The 18,797-nt window shown below is 35.9% G+C and overlaps 2 protein-coding genes across 2 annotated transcripts; both read right to left on the bottom strand.

Moving 5' to 3' along the window:
* Nucleotides 1-10,630: 10,630 nt before the first annotated feature.
* Nucleotides 10,631-11,353, bottom strand: LOC147009234 (uncharacterized). The gene is made up of 2 exons (XM_085861600.1): nt 11,135-11,353; nt 10,631-11,047 (listed from the first exon to the last, which is right to left on the bottom strand). The coding sequence occupies exons 1-2, from the start codon at nt 11,310-11,312 to the stop codon at nt 10,749-10,751; spliced, it is 477 nt and encodes a 158-aa protein (XP_085717726.1). The 5' UTR covers nt 11,313-11,353; the 3' UTR covers nt 10,631-10,748.
* Nucleotides 11,354-15,429: 4,076 nt separating this feature from the next.
* On the bottom strand, nt 15,430-16,755 carry LOC147009233 (perilipin-1-like). Its single transcript, XM_085860896.1, has 4 exons — nt 16,594-16,755; nt 16,294-16,376; nt 15,917-16,139; nt 15,430-15,831 (listed from the first exon to the last, which is right to left on the bottom strand). The coding sequence occupies exons 1-4, from the start codon at nt 16,673-16,675 to the stop codon at nt 15,533-15,535; spliced, it is 687 nt and encodes a 228-aa protein (XP_085717022.1). The 5' UTR covers nt 16,676-16,755; the 3' UTR covers nt 15,430-15,532.
* Nucleotides 16,756-18,797: the final 2,042 nt, after the last annotated feature.

The following is an 18,797-nucleotide window of genomic DNA, read 5'->3' as shown; positions in this document are numbered from 1 at the left end:
TTCCAGTTGTTGAAATAAACCTTCATCATATTCTAATTCTCCAATATGCTCTAATTCTTCCTCCGTCATTTGACTGAAATCTTTTAACATTTGGAGCTTTCTGGGAGAATATTCTACTGTGGGAACTGTGAAAACATCTTTCATTTTTTCTTGGGAAGTTTTTAAAAGTGGTTTAAAAAATTTCTCTTGTTTTCTTTCAAATACTTCTTCGCCCGTTAGTTTCTGTCTGCGTTTCTTCTTTATGTCTTCCTGCTGTTTTACAACTTTTGAAACCAACTCTTGATGTTCCTTAAATCTTCTTGCTCTTTCTTTTGTATCCATTTATTTATTGTAAAATATCATTTAATGTATTGTAAAGATTAACAGGGAAATTTTCCTTTTCTTCATCATTCAAGTAGATGTGTTCAAATAAATCCTTTTCTTTAAATATTTCATCAAATTCTTTATTAACATTAATGCGAGTTGTAATTTCTTCTTCACTAATCCTTGCATCTCTGCTTTTCATACGTTTGCGTTGAGTTTCTTCATCAACATCAAAACCGAATGATAAAATCTTCACCCCGCTCAGATATTTAATAATTTGTCTCGTTCCTTCTGGATTAGTTTCTAATATCCCAACACCACCAGATTTTAGTTTCCTTAACTCACTCTTACAATGTGAATATTTTGTTGTACCAAGAGAAACCTCCTCAAATATTTGTCCTTCATTCCTCAATCGCATATGTTCCTCCACTGAAATATAGTGATAATCTTCACCTTTTACTTCTCCAGGTCTTATTGCTCTAGTTGTTGTTGATACAATGCGTATCACGGGGTGTTTTTTAAGTAAATTTACAATATTCTCATTTGTACTACACAAGAACCTTGATTTATGAAAGTTTTTTCCAGAAGCAGATTTACCCACAAGATTTATAATAATAGTTGTCATTTATATATGTAATTGTTTATAAAACAAAAAATATATCCCTTAATATCTCATCTTGTTTCACAACAATATATTTATATTTTTCAGTCGTGTGCTTCATGTAATCCTCAAATTTCTTTTTTACTACATAATGTAGAACAATTATCTCTCCAAAAATTATTGATATCTATTGAATTTAACTTGAATAAAATAAAAGTATTAGCATTGTTTCTGATGGAACGACGAGGAAGTTGAAAGTACGATTGACTAAGATAAATACAATTACAAGAAGAATGTCTCCCTCTTGTGTAGTAGCTGTCCATTACCGTTTGGTTTCTCTCATTAACACAATCATCAAAGATAACGAGGTTCTTTTTGATTTATCCAAATCTTGGGGAGACGGTATATCATCCGTATTATCACTAAGAATACAAGTTATAGGATTTGATTTCTTTTTACATCTCTGTGTATCACAAAATAGTTGAATTATATCTTCAATGTTATAATCATTTAGGTTTTTTTGACGTTTAAATAAACCGATTATATCTTCTTTTTGAAGACCAGCATTAAAACCTTGTGAGAGTAGTTGATACTCTGGTTGAAAACTCGACTTTGTGAAAATTATTAAATTATCATAATCTAAAAAGTTGGGAGTGAGGAGCATTTTTAAAAGTAAGCAGGTTTTTCCACATCCACTTGAACCAACTATGAGACATCTTAATGAATTTGGGAGATTTTTATGGTTGTTAAATTTTATCTTATTTTCCCAAATAGGTAAAAAATCATTCATTTATATATTTAGAAAACAAGTTATTTAATTTATTATTGGCTTTTTTAGAAACTCTATATTTTATCCTAAGTTCAGGTTTAATTTCAAGATAATCCATTATTTTATTTATACAATATCTTGTGTTGATATTTACCTGAAAATTACATCCATGAATAATATATAACAACAATCCTTTGAACATTTCTCTTATACGTTCAGTTTCTTCCCTTGTAAGGAAAGGTGTGTTATCACCCTCATACTTTACATTCATTTCTCTAATCAATCTTGTAAAGTAATTCATTTTTGGTGTAAATCTAAAAGAATTATTTTCCTTTTTATATTTTTTATTATCATTAATTAGAAGATAATCACAGAATATACATTGTTTATAGGCTTTTGACTCTGTGTTTAATCCCCCTCTTTCACACGCAGGACAATTCTCAAATTTGTCATATGAAGAATCAGGAAAGTCTAGCATATTTATAAAGTAAAACTTTACTTAAACTGAAATTCATCTATACTTTCAGTTGTATATTACCATCGATATCGATATACTTTTTTCATTATCAGATTCAACGACAACATTTTTTATATTAAAGGTAATTTCAAAATTATCGTTAACTACTATTGAACGAAATGTCATTTCACCTGATATATTAACATCCTTTATTTCATCAGGATTTACATCTTTAGGGTTGTTGAAAAAAATACAAATTTCTCATTGCATATTACAGATGGTCTTATCTTTTCTTTCTAAAGCTTCATCCATAAGGTTTTTGTTCTTTGATACTTTTTCTTGTTTCATTGCTTTTTCTAGTTTTGAATATATTACTAGAAGGAGAGGAGAAACTTTTGTAAGAGATACTTTTATTGATGTTCTACCAGGTATACTAAAAGCCCTTCCACTGAAGGAAATTGAAGAACTCATATTATTTACCATAATAGTTTTTATCCAATAGTTGTTATATTTATCTTTGTTCAATTTTACATCCTTGACATATTTCTCAGTATCTTTAACAGATGAAGAGATTGATTGAAACTTGTCTTTTGTGTCTTGAAACATTGTATTTATTAAGTGAAAAAGTTGGAGGATAAAATGTTTTGAAGCACAGATTCACCTATAAATTAAATGAAATTTTCATCAAGAAAATTTTAGTTTAAGCAAAGTTTTATTCTATAAATATGGTGAATACAACGTACTGCGATGTTTGTAATCACGAATATAAACATTATAGAAAACACCTCCGAACCAACAAACACACATTTAATCTATTTCATCAAATATCTCCTCTTGAGTTGGAAAGAAAACATTGTGATATCTGTTCAAAGGATGTTTTGAAGAGTAGTTATAATAAACATCTTCAATCACAAAAACACAAGAAAAATGAGTTTAAAGTAAAGGGAGACTATTATATTGAAAACACTGATGGGGCATTTAAAGGGCATATAAAAATAAGGATTTTTCAATTTGGAGAACCCGGTCCATCATCAATAGCTGAATCAATTGAAATAGTGAAACCCGATGTTGAAAAATTTATTAAAAAGACATTAAAAGAAATGAAAACTTTAAAGTTTTATATGGGAGTGAAAATGAATATGAAAAGACAAGATGAAGAACATACTCCTTATATGAGAACAGGTCTTCATTTTATAACATCATTTCAAGATTTTTTGAATAGTGGGGTTTATGAAGAACTATCAAGACAAGAGGAGGATGTTGATAATACAGTGGTAGGAAGTGGATTCAATATTAAAAAAATCATCTTTTTAGATATACACATTCTAAAAATCAAACCCTCTTAAAGCTTCTTCTTATATTGAATTACCAAAAGAAATAAAACTAAAGAAGGCAGTTGTTAATATTAAGAACAATGATAATAAATGTTTTCTCTGGTCTGTTCTTGCTCACTTTCATCCACCAAAATGTAATTCAGAAAGAGTAAAACAATATATGAAATATGAGAATACCTTGGACATTAAAGATTTTAAATTCCCAATGCCACGAACAGATATTCCTAAATTTGAGAAAAAGAATAATCTTTCTATTAATGTATATGGATTAACGGATACAAACAAAGTTCAAATATTAAAAATTTCAAACAACTATAAAAATGAAGAAACACACATTGACCTTTTATATTTTAGTGTTGGAAAGAATTCACATTACACATACATCAATAATTTATCAAGATTTATCTCTTCTCAGGTATTCAGAACAGCAAACAAAATATATCCTTGTAAGCGATGTCTTAATTCATTTCATACAAAAGAACGATTAGAACAACATTCAAAATATTGTAGTAATCATAAATCAGCTGTAATTACAATGCCTAAACCTGGTGAAAAGATTTCTTTTGAAGATTATAATAAATCTATCATGCACCCATTTGTGATATACGCTGATTTTGAATGTATCCTTAAAAAGATAAATACTGCTTCTCCTAATCCAAAAGAACCATATACAAATAAATATCAAAAACATATTCCTTGTGGTTTCTGTTATTATATCAAATCATCTGTTGGAGAAAAGTATAACAAACTTGAACATTATCGTGGAAAAAATGCTTCACAAGAGTTTGTAAAACGATTAGAAAAGGATTGTATAAGACTCACTAAATTAATGAAAGAAACAAATGAACCGATGAAATTAACCAAAGAAGAAAAATTAGAATTTAGAATGAACAATATCTGTCATATTTGTGAGGGGCAAATTAAGGAGTCTAAAGTTAGAGACCATTGTCATCTTACTGGTAAATATAGAGGTCCCGCTCATTCCTGTTGTAATCTTAATTATAAATTACCTTCTTTTATTCCAGTCTTTCTTCACAACAGCGCCAACTATGATACACATCTATTTATAAATGAACTTTCAAAAACACCAGGGAATATTTCTGCTATAACAAACACAAGTCAAAAGTATATTTCATTTTCAAAAATGATATTCACAAAACCTTTAACTCGTATTAGGTTTCTAGATTCTTACAAGTTTATGGGAACACCACTAGCCTACCTCGCATCAAATCTAAGCCCCACGGACTCTTTTCCAAATCTTAATTCATTCTTTCCAAAAGAGGAAATTCTCACTAAAGAGGAAATTCAGATTAAAGAGAGAATTCAAAGTAAAGAGGAAACTCTAATTAATGAAGAAATTCTAACTGAAGATGAAATTCTAATTATAAAGAAAATTCGAACAATGAATGAAATTCTAACTAAAGAGGAAATTCGGATTAAAGATGAAATTCTGATTAAAGAAGGAATTCTTACGAGAGAGGAAATTCAAACAAGGAATGAAATTCAAAGTAAAGAGAAAATTCTTACAAGTAAGGGAATTTATCCTTATGATTATATGGATTCATTTATGAGATTTAAAGAAACACAACTTCCTTCAAAAGAAAGTTTCTATAATAACCTTCATGAAGAAGAGATAAGTGATAAGGAATATAAACATGCACAAGCAATATGGAAAATATTTAAGATAAAGAACCTTGGAGAATATCATGATTTATATCTAAAAACAGATGTTTTATTGTTAGCTGATGTGTTTGAGGCTTTTAGAACACTCTGTCATAATAAAAATTGTTATGGATTAGATCCTGCCCACTATTTCACAGCTCCTGGTTTAGCTTGGAGTGCAATGTTGAAAATGACAAAACAAGATATAGATTTATTCAGTGATGTTGATATGCTTTTGATGATTGAGAAGTCCAAGAGAGGTGGAATATCACAAGTATGTTCAAAAAGATATGCGAAAGCAAATAATAAATATCTCCCAAATTATGATAGTGAAAAAGATAGCAATTATTTGATGTATTTTGATGCTAATAATTTGTATGGATGGGCAATGTCTCAATCTCTGCCTTATGGTAAATTAGAGTGGGTGGAAGAAAAGGATTATGAAAAGGCTTTGATGAATATTGTTATTTCTTCTCAAGAGGAATTGAATGACGAAGAAGAAGGTTATTATTTTGAAGTTGATTTGAGGTACCCGAGTGTTCTTCATAATAAGCATAAAGACCTTCCTTTTGCATGTGAGAAAGAAACCCCAAAGAAAGAATGGTTCAGTGATTATCATAAAAGTTTTAATATTAAAGGCAAATCAACAGAAAAGTTGTTAACAACATTCTATGATAAAGAGGGATATGTTTTGCATCAGAGAAGCTTAAAACAGTTTTTGAGAGAAGGATTGAGAGTAGCTAAAATTCATAGAGTTTCAAAATTTAAACAAAGTCCTTGGGTGAAAAAGTATATTCAATTCAATACAGATATGAGAGCAAATACAAAAGTAAAATTTGAAGGGGACTTTTATAAATTAATGAATAATGCTGTATTTGGAAAGACTATGGAAAATGTTAGAAACAGGCAAAACATTAGATTCGCAACATCTTGGAAAGAAGCTTCGAGATTGATAAATAAACCAAGTTTTGAGAGAGAAGAGGTTTTTCAGAGAACTTTTCTGCAATTCATATGAAAAAGGAAAGTATTGTAATGGATAAACCAATTTATATTGGAACAGCAGTTCTTGATTTATCAAAGATATTGATGTATGATTATTTGTATAATGACTTAAAGAAAGAGTATGGTGAAAATGTTTCATTGTTGTATATGGACACTGATAGTTTTATCCTAGATATAAAAACTGATGATGTTTATGAAGATATGAAGAAAAATATTGCAGTATATGATACAAGTAATTTCAGCAAGAAGAGTGAGTTATTTTCCAAAAAGAATGAAAAGGTTATTGGTAAGTTTAAGGATGAGTTGGGTGGAAAAGTAATGAGTGAGTTTATTGGATTGAGAGCAAAGGCATATGCTTATAAGTATGGTGAACAGATTGATAAGAGGTTAAAGGGAATAAAGAAATATGTAATAAAGAAATCAATAACTTTTAGAAATTATTATAATTGTTTGATGAATAAGAAAGAAGAATATAGGAAAATGAATACAATAAGAAGTTATAAACACAACATATATAGTGAAGAAGTAAATAAAAAGGCATTAGGAGCCTTTGATGATAAGAGATTTATTTTAGATAATGGAAGAGATTGTGTTCCATCTGGATATTGTATGATAGAGTGAATAGAATAGATTGTGTTTTAACGATGGGAAGATGGGTTAGGGTTTTTTAAGGGCTACCGCCGCGTTTTTTCACAATATATAAATGGTTAAAGCAAGTATTAATCAAACTAAAGAGTGGAGAAAATCTCAGTCTTGGTATATAAATGGAAAACATCATGAATGTGAAAAATATCAAATAAGTCTTATTGAAAAAATAACTAAAACAAAGGTAAATAAAACAAATAAGCGAATCAATTTAAAAAGTAGTAAGTTAGAGGATGTAAAGAAAAAAATGAATATCCTTGAATGGACTGAAAACTTTGATGGTTATCAATTGAACAATGAAAAAACAATTTACTATAATCTCAAAATGATAGGTGGCTCAGGAGGTGGTCAAACAAGAGCATTAAGAGAAGTTTATCATTTCGTAATGGCACAAATGGGGTATCTTAAAAAATATATAGATTCAAATGTTTTGTTTGTCAATATTTTAGATGGGGATTATTGTGCAAAGAAAATTAAACTATTGAAGGAATTTGAGAATGAACAAATCTTTATAGGTTCAATGAGTGAGCTGTTCAACCCCCAGGTGTTCAATTCAATGAGGTTAAACCTCCAGGTTAAAAGGGGAGACAAATAAATATACCTTGGGATATAAAGGGGGTTTATTTTTAGGGAAAAAAAAAGGGAATCGCTGAAAATCCCCCATTCATTTACATGGGGAAAAGTGAGCCAGAATCAGTATTCTTACCCTACTAACATTAAGCCAGGGTAGGGATGTTAAATTGCGGATGTCATGCTGATCACATGACCGGAAATATTTCAAAATGGCGGTCATGCAAATTCCTTCCAAAATCTTCTCCAACCCACCAATCAGAATGCTACAGAATTTGGGTTACAATATCACGTCAGCGTAGGGATGTTTAATTGTGCAACTCATGCCGATCATGTGACCGAAAGTGAGTCAAAATGGCCGACAATCAATTGTTTAGAAAATCATATAAATTCCTTTAACGAACTTCTTCTCCAAGCCCACCCGTCAGAATGCAACCAAATTTGGATTAAAACATGAGAACACATGCCTGGTGTTGGCTTAATAGCTCGTAGTGAGTGGTGGGCTTAGTATCCGAGGATCCTGAGTGCGAATCCTGCTTGGATGTTGAAGTAATACGAGGTGGGGTTGATTCAACCTGTCGTCCATCTGAGGTGGGCAAAATGAGTGCCAGCATGTTGGTATCCTACGTCGAATTGGCGATTCATCCAGGATTGTGCCCAATAACCCAGGAGACTGCTGAGGCAGCACCAACGCTCTGCACACAGTGTGGTCCCAATAGATGGATGGATTACAACACACTCCTGATGTTAAAATGCAGAGGCCATGTTGATCACATGACCCAAAGTTTGTCAAAATGGCCAACTTCGTCAATTTTTGGGAAACCGCATAAATTCCTTCAAAAATCTTCGAGACCCTCTCGTCAGAATGCTACCAAATCTTGGTGACATTAGGTTAGGATTGTAATGCTAAATTGTGGAGGCTATGCTGATCACATGGTCAGAAGTGTGTCAAAATGGTGGTCATGCAAATTCCTTCCAAAATTTTCTTCTCCAGACCGACAAAGTTTGGATTATTATATTAGACCAGGGTAGTGATGCTAAATTGCCAGTCATGTCAATCACTTGACCAGAAATGTGTCAAAATTGCCTAATTTTATCAATTTGGGGGGCGGGGGGGGATATATAAATGACTTCAAAAATCTTCTTATCCAGACCCAACAGTCAGAATGCTGCCAAATTTGGGTGATAACATTCGGCCAGGGCCCAGTGGTCCAATTATCTTTCCCACGTGATGTTGGGTGTTTATTCCTTTTTAAATTCATTTTCTCTGTAACAGCTTGAGTGAGACACAAAATTTTCAACATGAGTGACTCATATAGATTTGTCAGTGATAATTGTGAAGCCATAGGTCATTTGGTGTTGCAGCCATGTTGGAAAAACATTGGACCTCTTTCTGAAACTGCTCCATGGAAATTTTTTTTTTTTACTCAGAACATGTCAAGAACTCCCCATTGAGAAGGATTTATGTCATAGGTGCCTTCATTATGTCACTTATGCCAGTTGAAGGCTTTATCTGATAAGTATAGATTTGATCTCTTGCGCCATTGGTAGAATTTAAATTCGCCCTCGAATTGGGTAGTGGATCATGTTAAGTTTCATCGGACAAGGTGGCTCTTTCTATCCAAGATGGCCACCAAACCATGTGACTTGTGACGTAATTTTTATCGTATATGCAGGCATGGAGTTCAATGATATTTGCCAAGTTTGGCTTTGGTTGGGTAAGTGATTCCAGAGAAAACATTTAATTTTTTTTCAATGCAATATGGCTGCCAAACCATCTGACCATCAATTATTCATGAACTAATTTATATCCACCAACCAACGAGAATACGTGAGTGAAGTTTCCCCTTGATTTGACCAGCTGTTCTGGAGAAGATGTTTGAAGGTTTTTGGGTAAATTCAATATGGCCACCAAACCATGTGATCGATGAATTAGAAATTAACAAACTTGTAAAATAATGTCTTGGGGAAAGTGTGCATGAAGTTTTGCCAAAATCTGTCCACCCATTCTGGAGAAGAATTTAAAAATGTATCAATATTCAATCCAATATGGCTGACAATCCCTATGACTTATGACATCATAAATTTTCATTCTCCCTCCAAGCCGGTAGGGAAGCATGCATGTGAAGTTTCGTGTTAATCGGTTGAGGTTCATTTCTCTCTCTAACATGGCCGCCAAACCATGTGATATAATTTTTTTTACCATGCATGTCACCATGGTGTTAGATACTTGCAAAGTCTCGCTTCGATTGGTTGTCATTCCAGAGAAAATATATAGTTTTCTTCAATCCAATACGGCTGACAAACCATGTGACCTATTAATTATTCTTTAGCAAGCTTATATTCCCTCCCAAAGAATACCTTTTTGATGTTTCTCCTTGATCTGACTAACCATTCTGGAGATGTTTGAGGGTAAATTCAATATGATCATCAAACCATATTATCTATCAATTATAAATTAACAAACTTGTAAAAGGATGTTATAGGGAATGTGTGTTCAAAGTTTCACTTTAATCTGTCTTGCCATTTTGAAGATTAAAATTATTTTTTTTTTTCAAAACAATATGGCTGACGAACAGTCACCGACGGTCAATTTTTTTCCTCTGACTGAATTGTTGCGTAGATGACGCTCAAGAAATCTCAAATCATTCCCACGTAGCAGTCAAATTTACCGAGACACCGCTTCACCAGTCAAAAAAAAATAAAAAAAGTTCCTCTGGGGAGTTCATTAACATGTGTGAAGTGACATTTTTCCATTGCACGGTTTGAGACAGAGTTGAAGTTTTTGGGGGTTTATATATATATTTTTTTTCACGATGTCGGCCGTACCAAGCCACCTATGAGGTCAATCAAGTCCGCTATCAAATGATACATACGATGGTGAAAATATTTTGTCAGACTTGGGGTTCGAGAATTTTAAGCCAAAAATCTGCAACGGAAGAACAAAAACAGAAGGATAAACAATTTAGGTTACTCAGTCCATTGCACTGGATACCATAAAAAAAAACAAATAAATAAATAAAACTCCAAATCCACAAATTAAAAGTCAGTCGAGATCATCTCTCCTGCCCTCAAATGACAATCTTTCCCTTTTTTTTTTTTTTCTTTTTGCTTCTTCAGGTTCGTCCTGACTTCAATGCAGCGCTGCATTTGGTGTTCCATTTGAATTGGGAAAGGGGGGGGGGTTCACAAAAGGAATTCGGGTTTATCCAAGAATGACGGGCTGTTAAACTGAAACAGAATGACGGTCTGCATGACGAGAATGAATTGAGGACCAAAAACAAAAATCACTTTCAGCAAGAATTTTATTTCCATTACCAACAACCAGGAAACCCAATCCATTCAATTCAATGTGAAGCTGAACAAACAAACATTTACAGAATCAGAAATCAGCTGCAGAAATTATCATTTGCTTTGTTTACCCAGAGCCTCTGCACCGCTCGATTTACAGACATCAGCAGAGCGAGTGGAATCGGGCTTTTCCCCGTTCAACGGGGTCTTCTGCACCGAGTCGAACACCTTGTTGAGAGATTTCAGAATGCCGGTTAAATGGACACGACCGCTCTCTGCAACAAGTTGGATCCCGGAAGAACTCTTCGTGAACAGCTCTCGCCCGGCCTTGCTTGATACAGCAAAGAGCAGACGGTAAAAGTCAAGAGCCGAGGAGCTTGGTATAACAACTTTCTCTACCTTACTCTCAGCTTCTGTAGGATGTACAAGTATTAGTCTCAACAGAAGAACGAAAAAATAAATAAAAAAGACAGCATCATGTCCACACTTCACAATCTTACCTGTCTGATCTTGTGGCAGGTATCCATCCACTTGAGAAAGCATCGAATCTGCACCAGACATGAGCACCTGTCCAAACTTGGTTTTCAGGAGAACGTCTGTACCGTCCAACACGGCCTGCTTGGATCTCTCCAAACCCGCTCCGACCTGGGACTTGGACCAATCCAGAAAGACTCCCATTTGTTTTTGAGCATTTTCTAAGTTCTTCTTCACATCATCAAGAACCTGCGGACAAGGACATGTCCATCAATTACTGCACAGAGGAACATTTAAATTACAAGATTCATTTATTTCTCCAGTTGTAAACAGACATATACACGTCTCCACCAAATTACATTTCACTGCAGAAAGATTCACAATCACTTCCCCATTCACCATACCTTGTTGGCAGGTTGCTGCAAGATCGGGACCTTCGCTTCCACAAGATCCAGACCCCGGCAAGCGAGCTCGTCAACAAACTTAACTGAGAATAGATGGGAAAAAATAAAAACAAAAAAGTCCACAAAGTTAAAATTAAAAATAAATATATAAACAGAATTTCAGACATGTCCGATGTGCACAGAATCACTCACTCTGTGGATGAAGAATCCTGGCGATTGGTTGGATCCCACTGGAGACGATCACAGCGACTCGCGTAACGCCCTGTTCCACCATATTACCCACAGAGAGAAGAACAGGCCGAGACTCCTTCCCTCTCTTGTAGGACTGAACCAACTCATCCACGGCAGAACTGAACAATGGGAGTGAATACAATCTCTGCACCACATTCTGTGGACAAGAACGAGGTTAAAACAATGAGTACATTCTGAAACAGCAAGGGATTAACTTTTAATATTCTTGTAAAAAAGATCTGAATCTGGGAATCAAATATCAAAGCCACAAAATCACCTCATCAGTTCAGGTTACATGAACATCCATCATTTAGTTTGTGCCTTTACACCTCAGAGCAAATAAGCAGAGACTCATGAGTAAACACAATGGAACACGAGCTCGGCAACCTCACACATTGAACATCATGTCTTCTGTATAAACTCACACTGTGTCATGTATATGTATGTGTATGTGTACGAAAATAAACGCTGCCCATTCGACCTGCTCAAAAACCTTTGTTGGAGGAAAATAAAATGAAACCAGCACAGAGTAAAACCACCAGCACACTGGCTCAACTGGTCCACTTCCATGTTTTTTATTATTCATTTTAAACTGTTAAAGTTCACAAAGTGTGGAAACAATTTAAAATAGAGAACAAAAAATAATTTATCCACAGACACATCTCTCAAATTACAAAAACTACAATGTGAGTAACACGTACCATGTGCTGGGGCCTCATGGGGTGTGAATGGACCGGGTACCTCCCAATAACTTGGTGGTGGCAGAGAGTTTTACAATTTACAAATTTAATTTAGTTACAATGTGTTACTTGCTCACACCAAGTGTGGTTTTGTGTAATGATCTTGAAAGTATTTTTACGTTAATGACCTTAGTCATAGTTTTTTTTCTCCAGATACATTGACCCTGCAGTGGTTGGGGAAGTACGTGGGGTACAGTTTAAAAAAAAAATATATATATATATAAATATCGCTACAAATGTTTCAGAAGATGAATCGTTTTAACACCTCGTACTTCAATTTTGAAATCAATTACATTTATTTCTAATTAAAATTGATCTTTGAACCTCTTGACAATGTGTGGGTTCAGGTACGACGACACCAGCCCAATGGTTTTGTGACATTAGCACAACAACAGCCAACATTGTAAAGTTATCTGGACCTGCACAATGAGGTAATTTTACACACACACAATTTTTTTTTTTTAACTGCACGAGTCTATTTGCATAAACCATCGAGTCTCACCACCAAACACTGTCAGGCCACATTAGAAAGGTTTGCTCCACAAATGAGGGATTAGTAGATTAATGGAGGATGGGGATTCAAACCTTCAGAACATTCACATGAACCGTTTACATTGGAATTGGATGTTTAAACAAACCACAACTTCAGGGTGTAACACATACAGGAAGGTCCCAAACCCCAACCCACCACACCTGTCCATCAGTTCACGTCCATTAAAACGTTTCAACAATTCAAACGAATCATGTTTAAATCCCCGGGGATTTGCTCCAGTTATCCCAACTAATCAGATTCGAACTCGACCTCGATCCATCAGGTTTAGATGAAGAACCAACGAACCCACCTTGGTACCGACGGTCTGAACCTCCACGGCCATGACGTTCAAACCGAGAACCGTTTAACGGAGAGAGAAACGGGGAGGATTACCTGGACCGACAAGGGTTAAATCAAGGTGAGAACCACCAGGTGGGGACCGGAAACCTGAACCACGGGACAGAGAAGGGAAGGACAAAACGAATGAACTTCTTTTTACCTTTTTATACAAAAACACGAACACCTGGTCCTCTGACGTCACAACGGTGCGCACTCACTATCAGGAATTTCACCCAAATTATCATTTTATTTCACTCCGAGGATTTATTAAAACAATGTTATTTACACAAACATGGAACATTCTCGATGTTTACACGTGACTCCGTTTATGTGTTTTATTTAAATCTTATAATCATAAACATGTCAAAGAAAACCAGCACACGGCAGGTGGTCATTTTGCCCGTATACCTGTACCGACTCACGGCAAGTGGTCATTTGGCCCACTCTGCCTGTGCCTGCACACAGCAGGTGGTCATTTGGCCCAAGATACCTGTTCCTGCACACAGCAGGTGGTCATTTGGCCCTCTATACCTGTACCAGCACACGGCAGGTGGTCATTTGGCCCTCTATACCTGTACCAGCACACAGCAGGTGGTCATTTGGCCCGCTATATTATTACCGATTTATTAATTACTTATTTATTTTATCTTTCATCTGGACAATATCTCAGCCATCCTTTGAGCTCGGAAGCCGATATGAGACAAAAGTGCAGAAGTGCTTTGGCAAAAATGCAATTTTTGTCAGTAAAAGTCAGTAAAATAATGACTTTGGGAAAGGTTGCATGACGTTTTGCCTGTATCTGTCCAGCCATGCCGGAGAAGAAGATTTAAAAAATTTATCAATTTTCAATCCAATAAAGCTGACAAACCATAATTATGACCTTTGACATAAATTTTCATTCTGCCTCCAAGGGGTCGGGAAACACACATGTGAAGTTTTGTGTTCATCGGTTGAGGTTCATTTTTCTCTCCAAGATGGCCACCAACCATGTGATGTCATAATTGTTTTTACCATGAATATCACCATGGTGTTTGATGATACTTGCAAAGTTTCACTTCGATTGGTTGTCATTCCAGAGAAAATATTTAATATTTTCTTCAATCCAATACTGCTGACAAACCATGTGACCTATGAATTATTCAGTAACAAACTTGTGTTCCCGAACCAAGTAAATTACGTTTGTGACGTTTCCCCTTGATCTCACCAATCATTCTGGAGAAGTTTGAGGGTAAGTTCAATCTGACCACCAAACCATGTGACCTTCCAATTATAAATTAACAAACTTGTAAAAGGATGTTATGCGGAATGTGTGTGCAAAGCTTCACCTTCATCTGTCTTGCCCTTCTGAAGATTAAAAAATGATTTTTTTTATCAAAACAATATGGCTGCCGAAAATTCACCGGTCATAATTTTTTTTCCTGCAGTGAATTGTTGCATAGATGATGCTGAAGTTTCAAATTCTTCCCACGCAGCATTGTCAAATTTTCTGGGATACCACTTACAAAAAAAAAAAAAAAAAAGATGTTCCCCCTGGGTTGTTCATTAACATATGTGAAGTGAATTATTTTTTTTATTTTTTTTCCATTGCATGGTGAGATAGAGGTCAAGTGTTTGGGTTTTTTTTTGTTTCCAAGATAAAGGCCATACCTCATCACCTATGACGTCATAATCAGATATGCCATAAAAAAGACACATTCGATGGTTAAGATATTTTGTCGATCAGACGAAGTTGCCCAAAATATTTAAAGCCAAAAAAAAAAAAAAAATCTGCGTCACAATTTTTTATAGGTTACTCAGTCCTTTTGAGATACCATAACAAAAATAAATAAAATAAACTCCTGCTCACTCTAAAACTCCACATCCACCAGCCTTAAATAATAAAGAACAAATTAAGTCACTTAAAATCATCCCTCCTCCCCTCAAACATCTTTTTTTGCTTCAGGTTCCTCCTGATGAACACAGTGCTGCATTTGAATTGGGAAGGGGGGGGGGGTTCACTAACAAGGAAGTGTTTATACATGAATGACGGGCTGTTGGATGAGGTCTGCAAGACAAGAATGAAATGAGGACCAAAAAAAACTTCAGCAAGAATTTTATTTCCATTTCCAAAACCATGAAATGCAATGTGAAGCTGCACAAACAAACATTTACAAAATGAGAAATCACCTGCAGACCTTCTCATTTGCTTTGTTTACCCAGAGCCTCTGCACCGCTCGATTTACAAATATCACCAGAGCGAGCGGAATCGGGTTTTTCCCCGTTCAACGGGGTCTTCTGCATCGAGTAGAACACCGTGTTGAGAGATTTGAGAATGCCGGTTAAATGGACACGACCGCTCTCTGCAGCAAGATGGATCCCGGAAGAACTCGTCCTGAACAGCTCTCGCCCGGCCTTGCTTGATACAGCAAAGAGCCGACGGTAAAAGTCAAGAGCCGAGGAGTTTGGTATGACAACTTTCTCTTCCTTACTCTCACCTTCTGTAGGATGTACAAGTGTTAGTCTCGACAGAAGAACTTAAAAAAAAAATAAAAAAAGCATCATGTCCACACTTCACAATCTTACCTGTCTGATCTTGTAGCAGGTATCCATCCACTTGAGAAAGCATCGAATCTGCACCAGACATGACCACCTGTCCAAACTTGGTTTTCAGGAGAGAGTCCGTACCGTCCAACATGGCCTGCTTGGATCTCTCCAAACCCGCTCCGACCTGGGACTTGGACCAATCCAGAAGGACTCCCATTTGTTTTTGGGCATTTTGTAAGTTCTTCTTCACATCATCAAGAACCTGCGGATAAGGAAATGTCCATCAATTACTGCACAGTGGAACATTTAAATTACAGGATTCATTTATTTCTCCAGTTGAAAAGACATACACATGTCTCCACCAAATTACATTTCACGACAGAAAGATTCACAATCACTCCCCCCATTCCCCATACCTTGTTGGCATGTTGCTGCAAGATCGGGACCTTCGCTTCCACAAGATCCAGACCCCGGCAAGCGAGCTCATCAACAAACTTAACTGAGAAAACACATTGTGTGAACCTCAAAGATCAGAGAAATAACTTAACATGGAACATGCGGAAGGGAAAACTTCAACAACTGCCTGAAACAACCACAATCCTTCTCCACAATAGATGGGAAAAAAAAATTAAAAAATGAAAGTCCACAAAGTTAAAGATAAAAAGAAATATATAAACAGAATTTCAGACACGTCCGATGTGCACAGAAATACTCACACTGTGGATGAAGAATCCTGGCGATTGGTTGGATCCCACTGGAGACGATCACAGCTCCTCCCGTAACTCCCTGTTCCACCATATTACCCACAGAGAGAAGAACAGGCCGAGACTCCTTCCCTCTCTTGTAGGACTGAATAAACTCATCCACGGCAGAACTGAACAACGGGAGTGAATACAATCTCTGCACCACATTCTGTGGACAAGAACAAAGTTTAAAATGAGAGGATGTCTCATGCTGAAACAGCAAGGGATTAACTTCTAATATTCTTGTAAAAAAAAGATCTGATCCTGGGAATCAAACATCAAAGCCCCAACCTCACCTTATCAGTACAGGTTACATGAACATCCATCATTTAGTTTGTGCCTTTACACCTCAGAGCAAACAAGCAGAGACTCATCAGGGAACACAATGGAACACGAGCTCGGCAACCTCACACATTGAACATGATGTCTTCTGGATTCACTCACAATGTGTCATGTATATGTACGTGTATGTGTAAGAAAATAAACGTTACCCATTCTACCTTGAAGTAGAGAAACCTTTGTTGGAGGAAAATAAAATGAAACCAGCACAGAGTAAAACCACCAGCACACTGGCTCAACTGGTCCACTTCCATGTTTTTTATTATTCATTTTAAACTGTTAAAGTTCACAAAGTGTGGAAACAACAATTTAAAATAAAGAACAAAAAATAATTTATACACAGTAACATCTCTCAAATTACAAAAACTACAATGTGAGTAACACGTACCATGTGCTGGGGCCTCATGGGGTGTGAATGGACCGGGTACCTCCCAATAACTTGGTGGTGGCAGAGAGTTTTACAATTTACAAATTTAATTTAGTTACAATGTGTTACTTGCTCACACCAAGTGTGGTTTTGTGTAATGATCTTGAAAGTATTTTTACGTTAATGACCTTAGTCATAGTTTTTTTTCTCCAGATACATTGACCCTGTAGTGGTTGGGGAAGTACGTGTGGTACAGTTTAAAATATATATATATAAATATCGCCACAAATGTTTCAGGAGATGAATCGTTTTAACACCTCGTACTTCAATTTTGAAATCAATTATATTTATTTCTAATTAAAATTGATCTTTGAACCTCGACAATGTGTGGGTTCGGGTACGACGACACCAACCCAATGGTTTTGTGACATTAGCACAACAACGGCCAACATTGTAAAGTTATCTGGACCTGCACAATGAGGTAATTTTACACACACACACACACACACACACACACACACACACACACACACACACACACACACACACACACACACACATACACTTTTTTTTTTTAACTGCACGAGTCTGTTTGTATAAACCATCGAGTCTCACCACCAAACACTGTCAGGCCACATTAGAAAGGTTTGCTCTACAAATGAGGGATTAGTAGATTAATGGAGGATGGGGATTCAAACCTTCAGAGAACATTGACATAAACCGTTTACATTGGAATTGGATGTTTAAACAAACCACAACTTCAGGGTGTAACACATACAGGAAGGGCCCAAACCCCAACCCACCACACCTGTCCATCAGTTCACCTCCGTTAAAACGTTTCAACAATTCAAACGAATCATGTTTAAATCCCCGGGGATTTGCTCCAGTTATCCCAACTAATCAGATTCGAACTCGAACCCGAACTCGATCCACGAGGTTCAGAGGAAGAACCAACGAACCCACCTTGGTACCGACGGTCTGAACCTCCACGGCCATTACGTTCAAACCGAGAACCGTTTAACGGGGAGAGAAAGGGGGAGAGAAAGGGGGAGAGAAACGGGGAGAGAAACGGGGAGAGAAACGGGGAGAGAAACGGGGAGAGAAACGGGGAGAGAAACGGGGAGAGAAACGGGGAGAGAAACGGGGAGAATTACCTGGACCGACAAGAGTTAAATCAAGGTGAAAACCACCAGGTGGAGACCGGGAACCTGAACCACGTGACAGAAAAGGGAAGGACAAAACGAATGAATTTTTTTTTTTTAACCTTTTTATACAAAAACACGAACAGCTGCTCCTCTGACGTCACAACGGTGCGCACTCACAATCAGGAATTTCACCCAAATTATCATTTTATTTCACTCCGAGGATTTATTAAAACAATGATATTTACACAAACATGGAACATTCTCGATGTTTACACGTGACTCCGTTTATGTGTTTTATTTAAATCTTATAATCATATTCATGTCAA

Source organism: Eptatretus burgeri, chromosome 17 (assembly GCF_056783735.1).
Source record: "Eptatretus burgeri isolate ZD-2024b chromosome 17, Ebu_testis_v1, whole genome shotgun sequence".
Lineage (NCBI taxonomy): Eukaryota > Metazoa > Chordata > Myxini > Myxiniformes > Myxinidae > Eptatretus > Eptatretus burgeri.
The sequence above is the reverse complement of the archived record's forward strand: the minus strand, read 5'-3'. Positions and strand labels throughout refer to the sequence as shown.

Coding starts and splice junctions, on each gene's coding strand:
- LOC147009234 (XM_085861600.1), bottom strand. CDS start 11,312: ATGGGAGTCTTTCTGGATTGGTCCAAGTCCCAGGTCGGAGCGGGTTTG. Junction 11,048..11,134: donor CCTGCCACAAGATCAGACAG/GTAAGATTGTGA, acceptor TACATCCTACAG/AAGCTGAGAGTAAGGTAGAG.
- LOC147009233 (XM_085860896.1), bottom strand. CDS start 16,675: ATGGTGGAACAGGGAGTTACGGGAGGAGCTGTGATCGTCTCCAGTGGG. Junction 16,140..16,293: donor TGCAGCAACATGCCAACAAG/GTATGGGGAATG, acceptor CCTTATCCGCAG/GTTCTTGATGATGTGAAGAA. Junction 15,832..15,916: donor CCTGCTACAAGATCAGACAG/GTAAGATTGTGA, acceptor TACATCCTACAG/AAGGTGAGAGTAAGGAAGAG.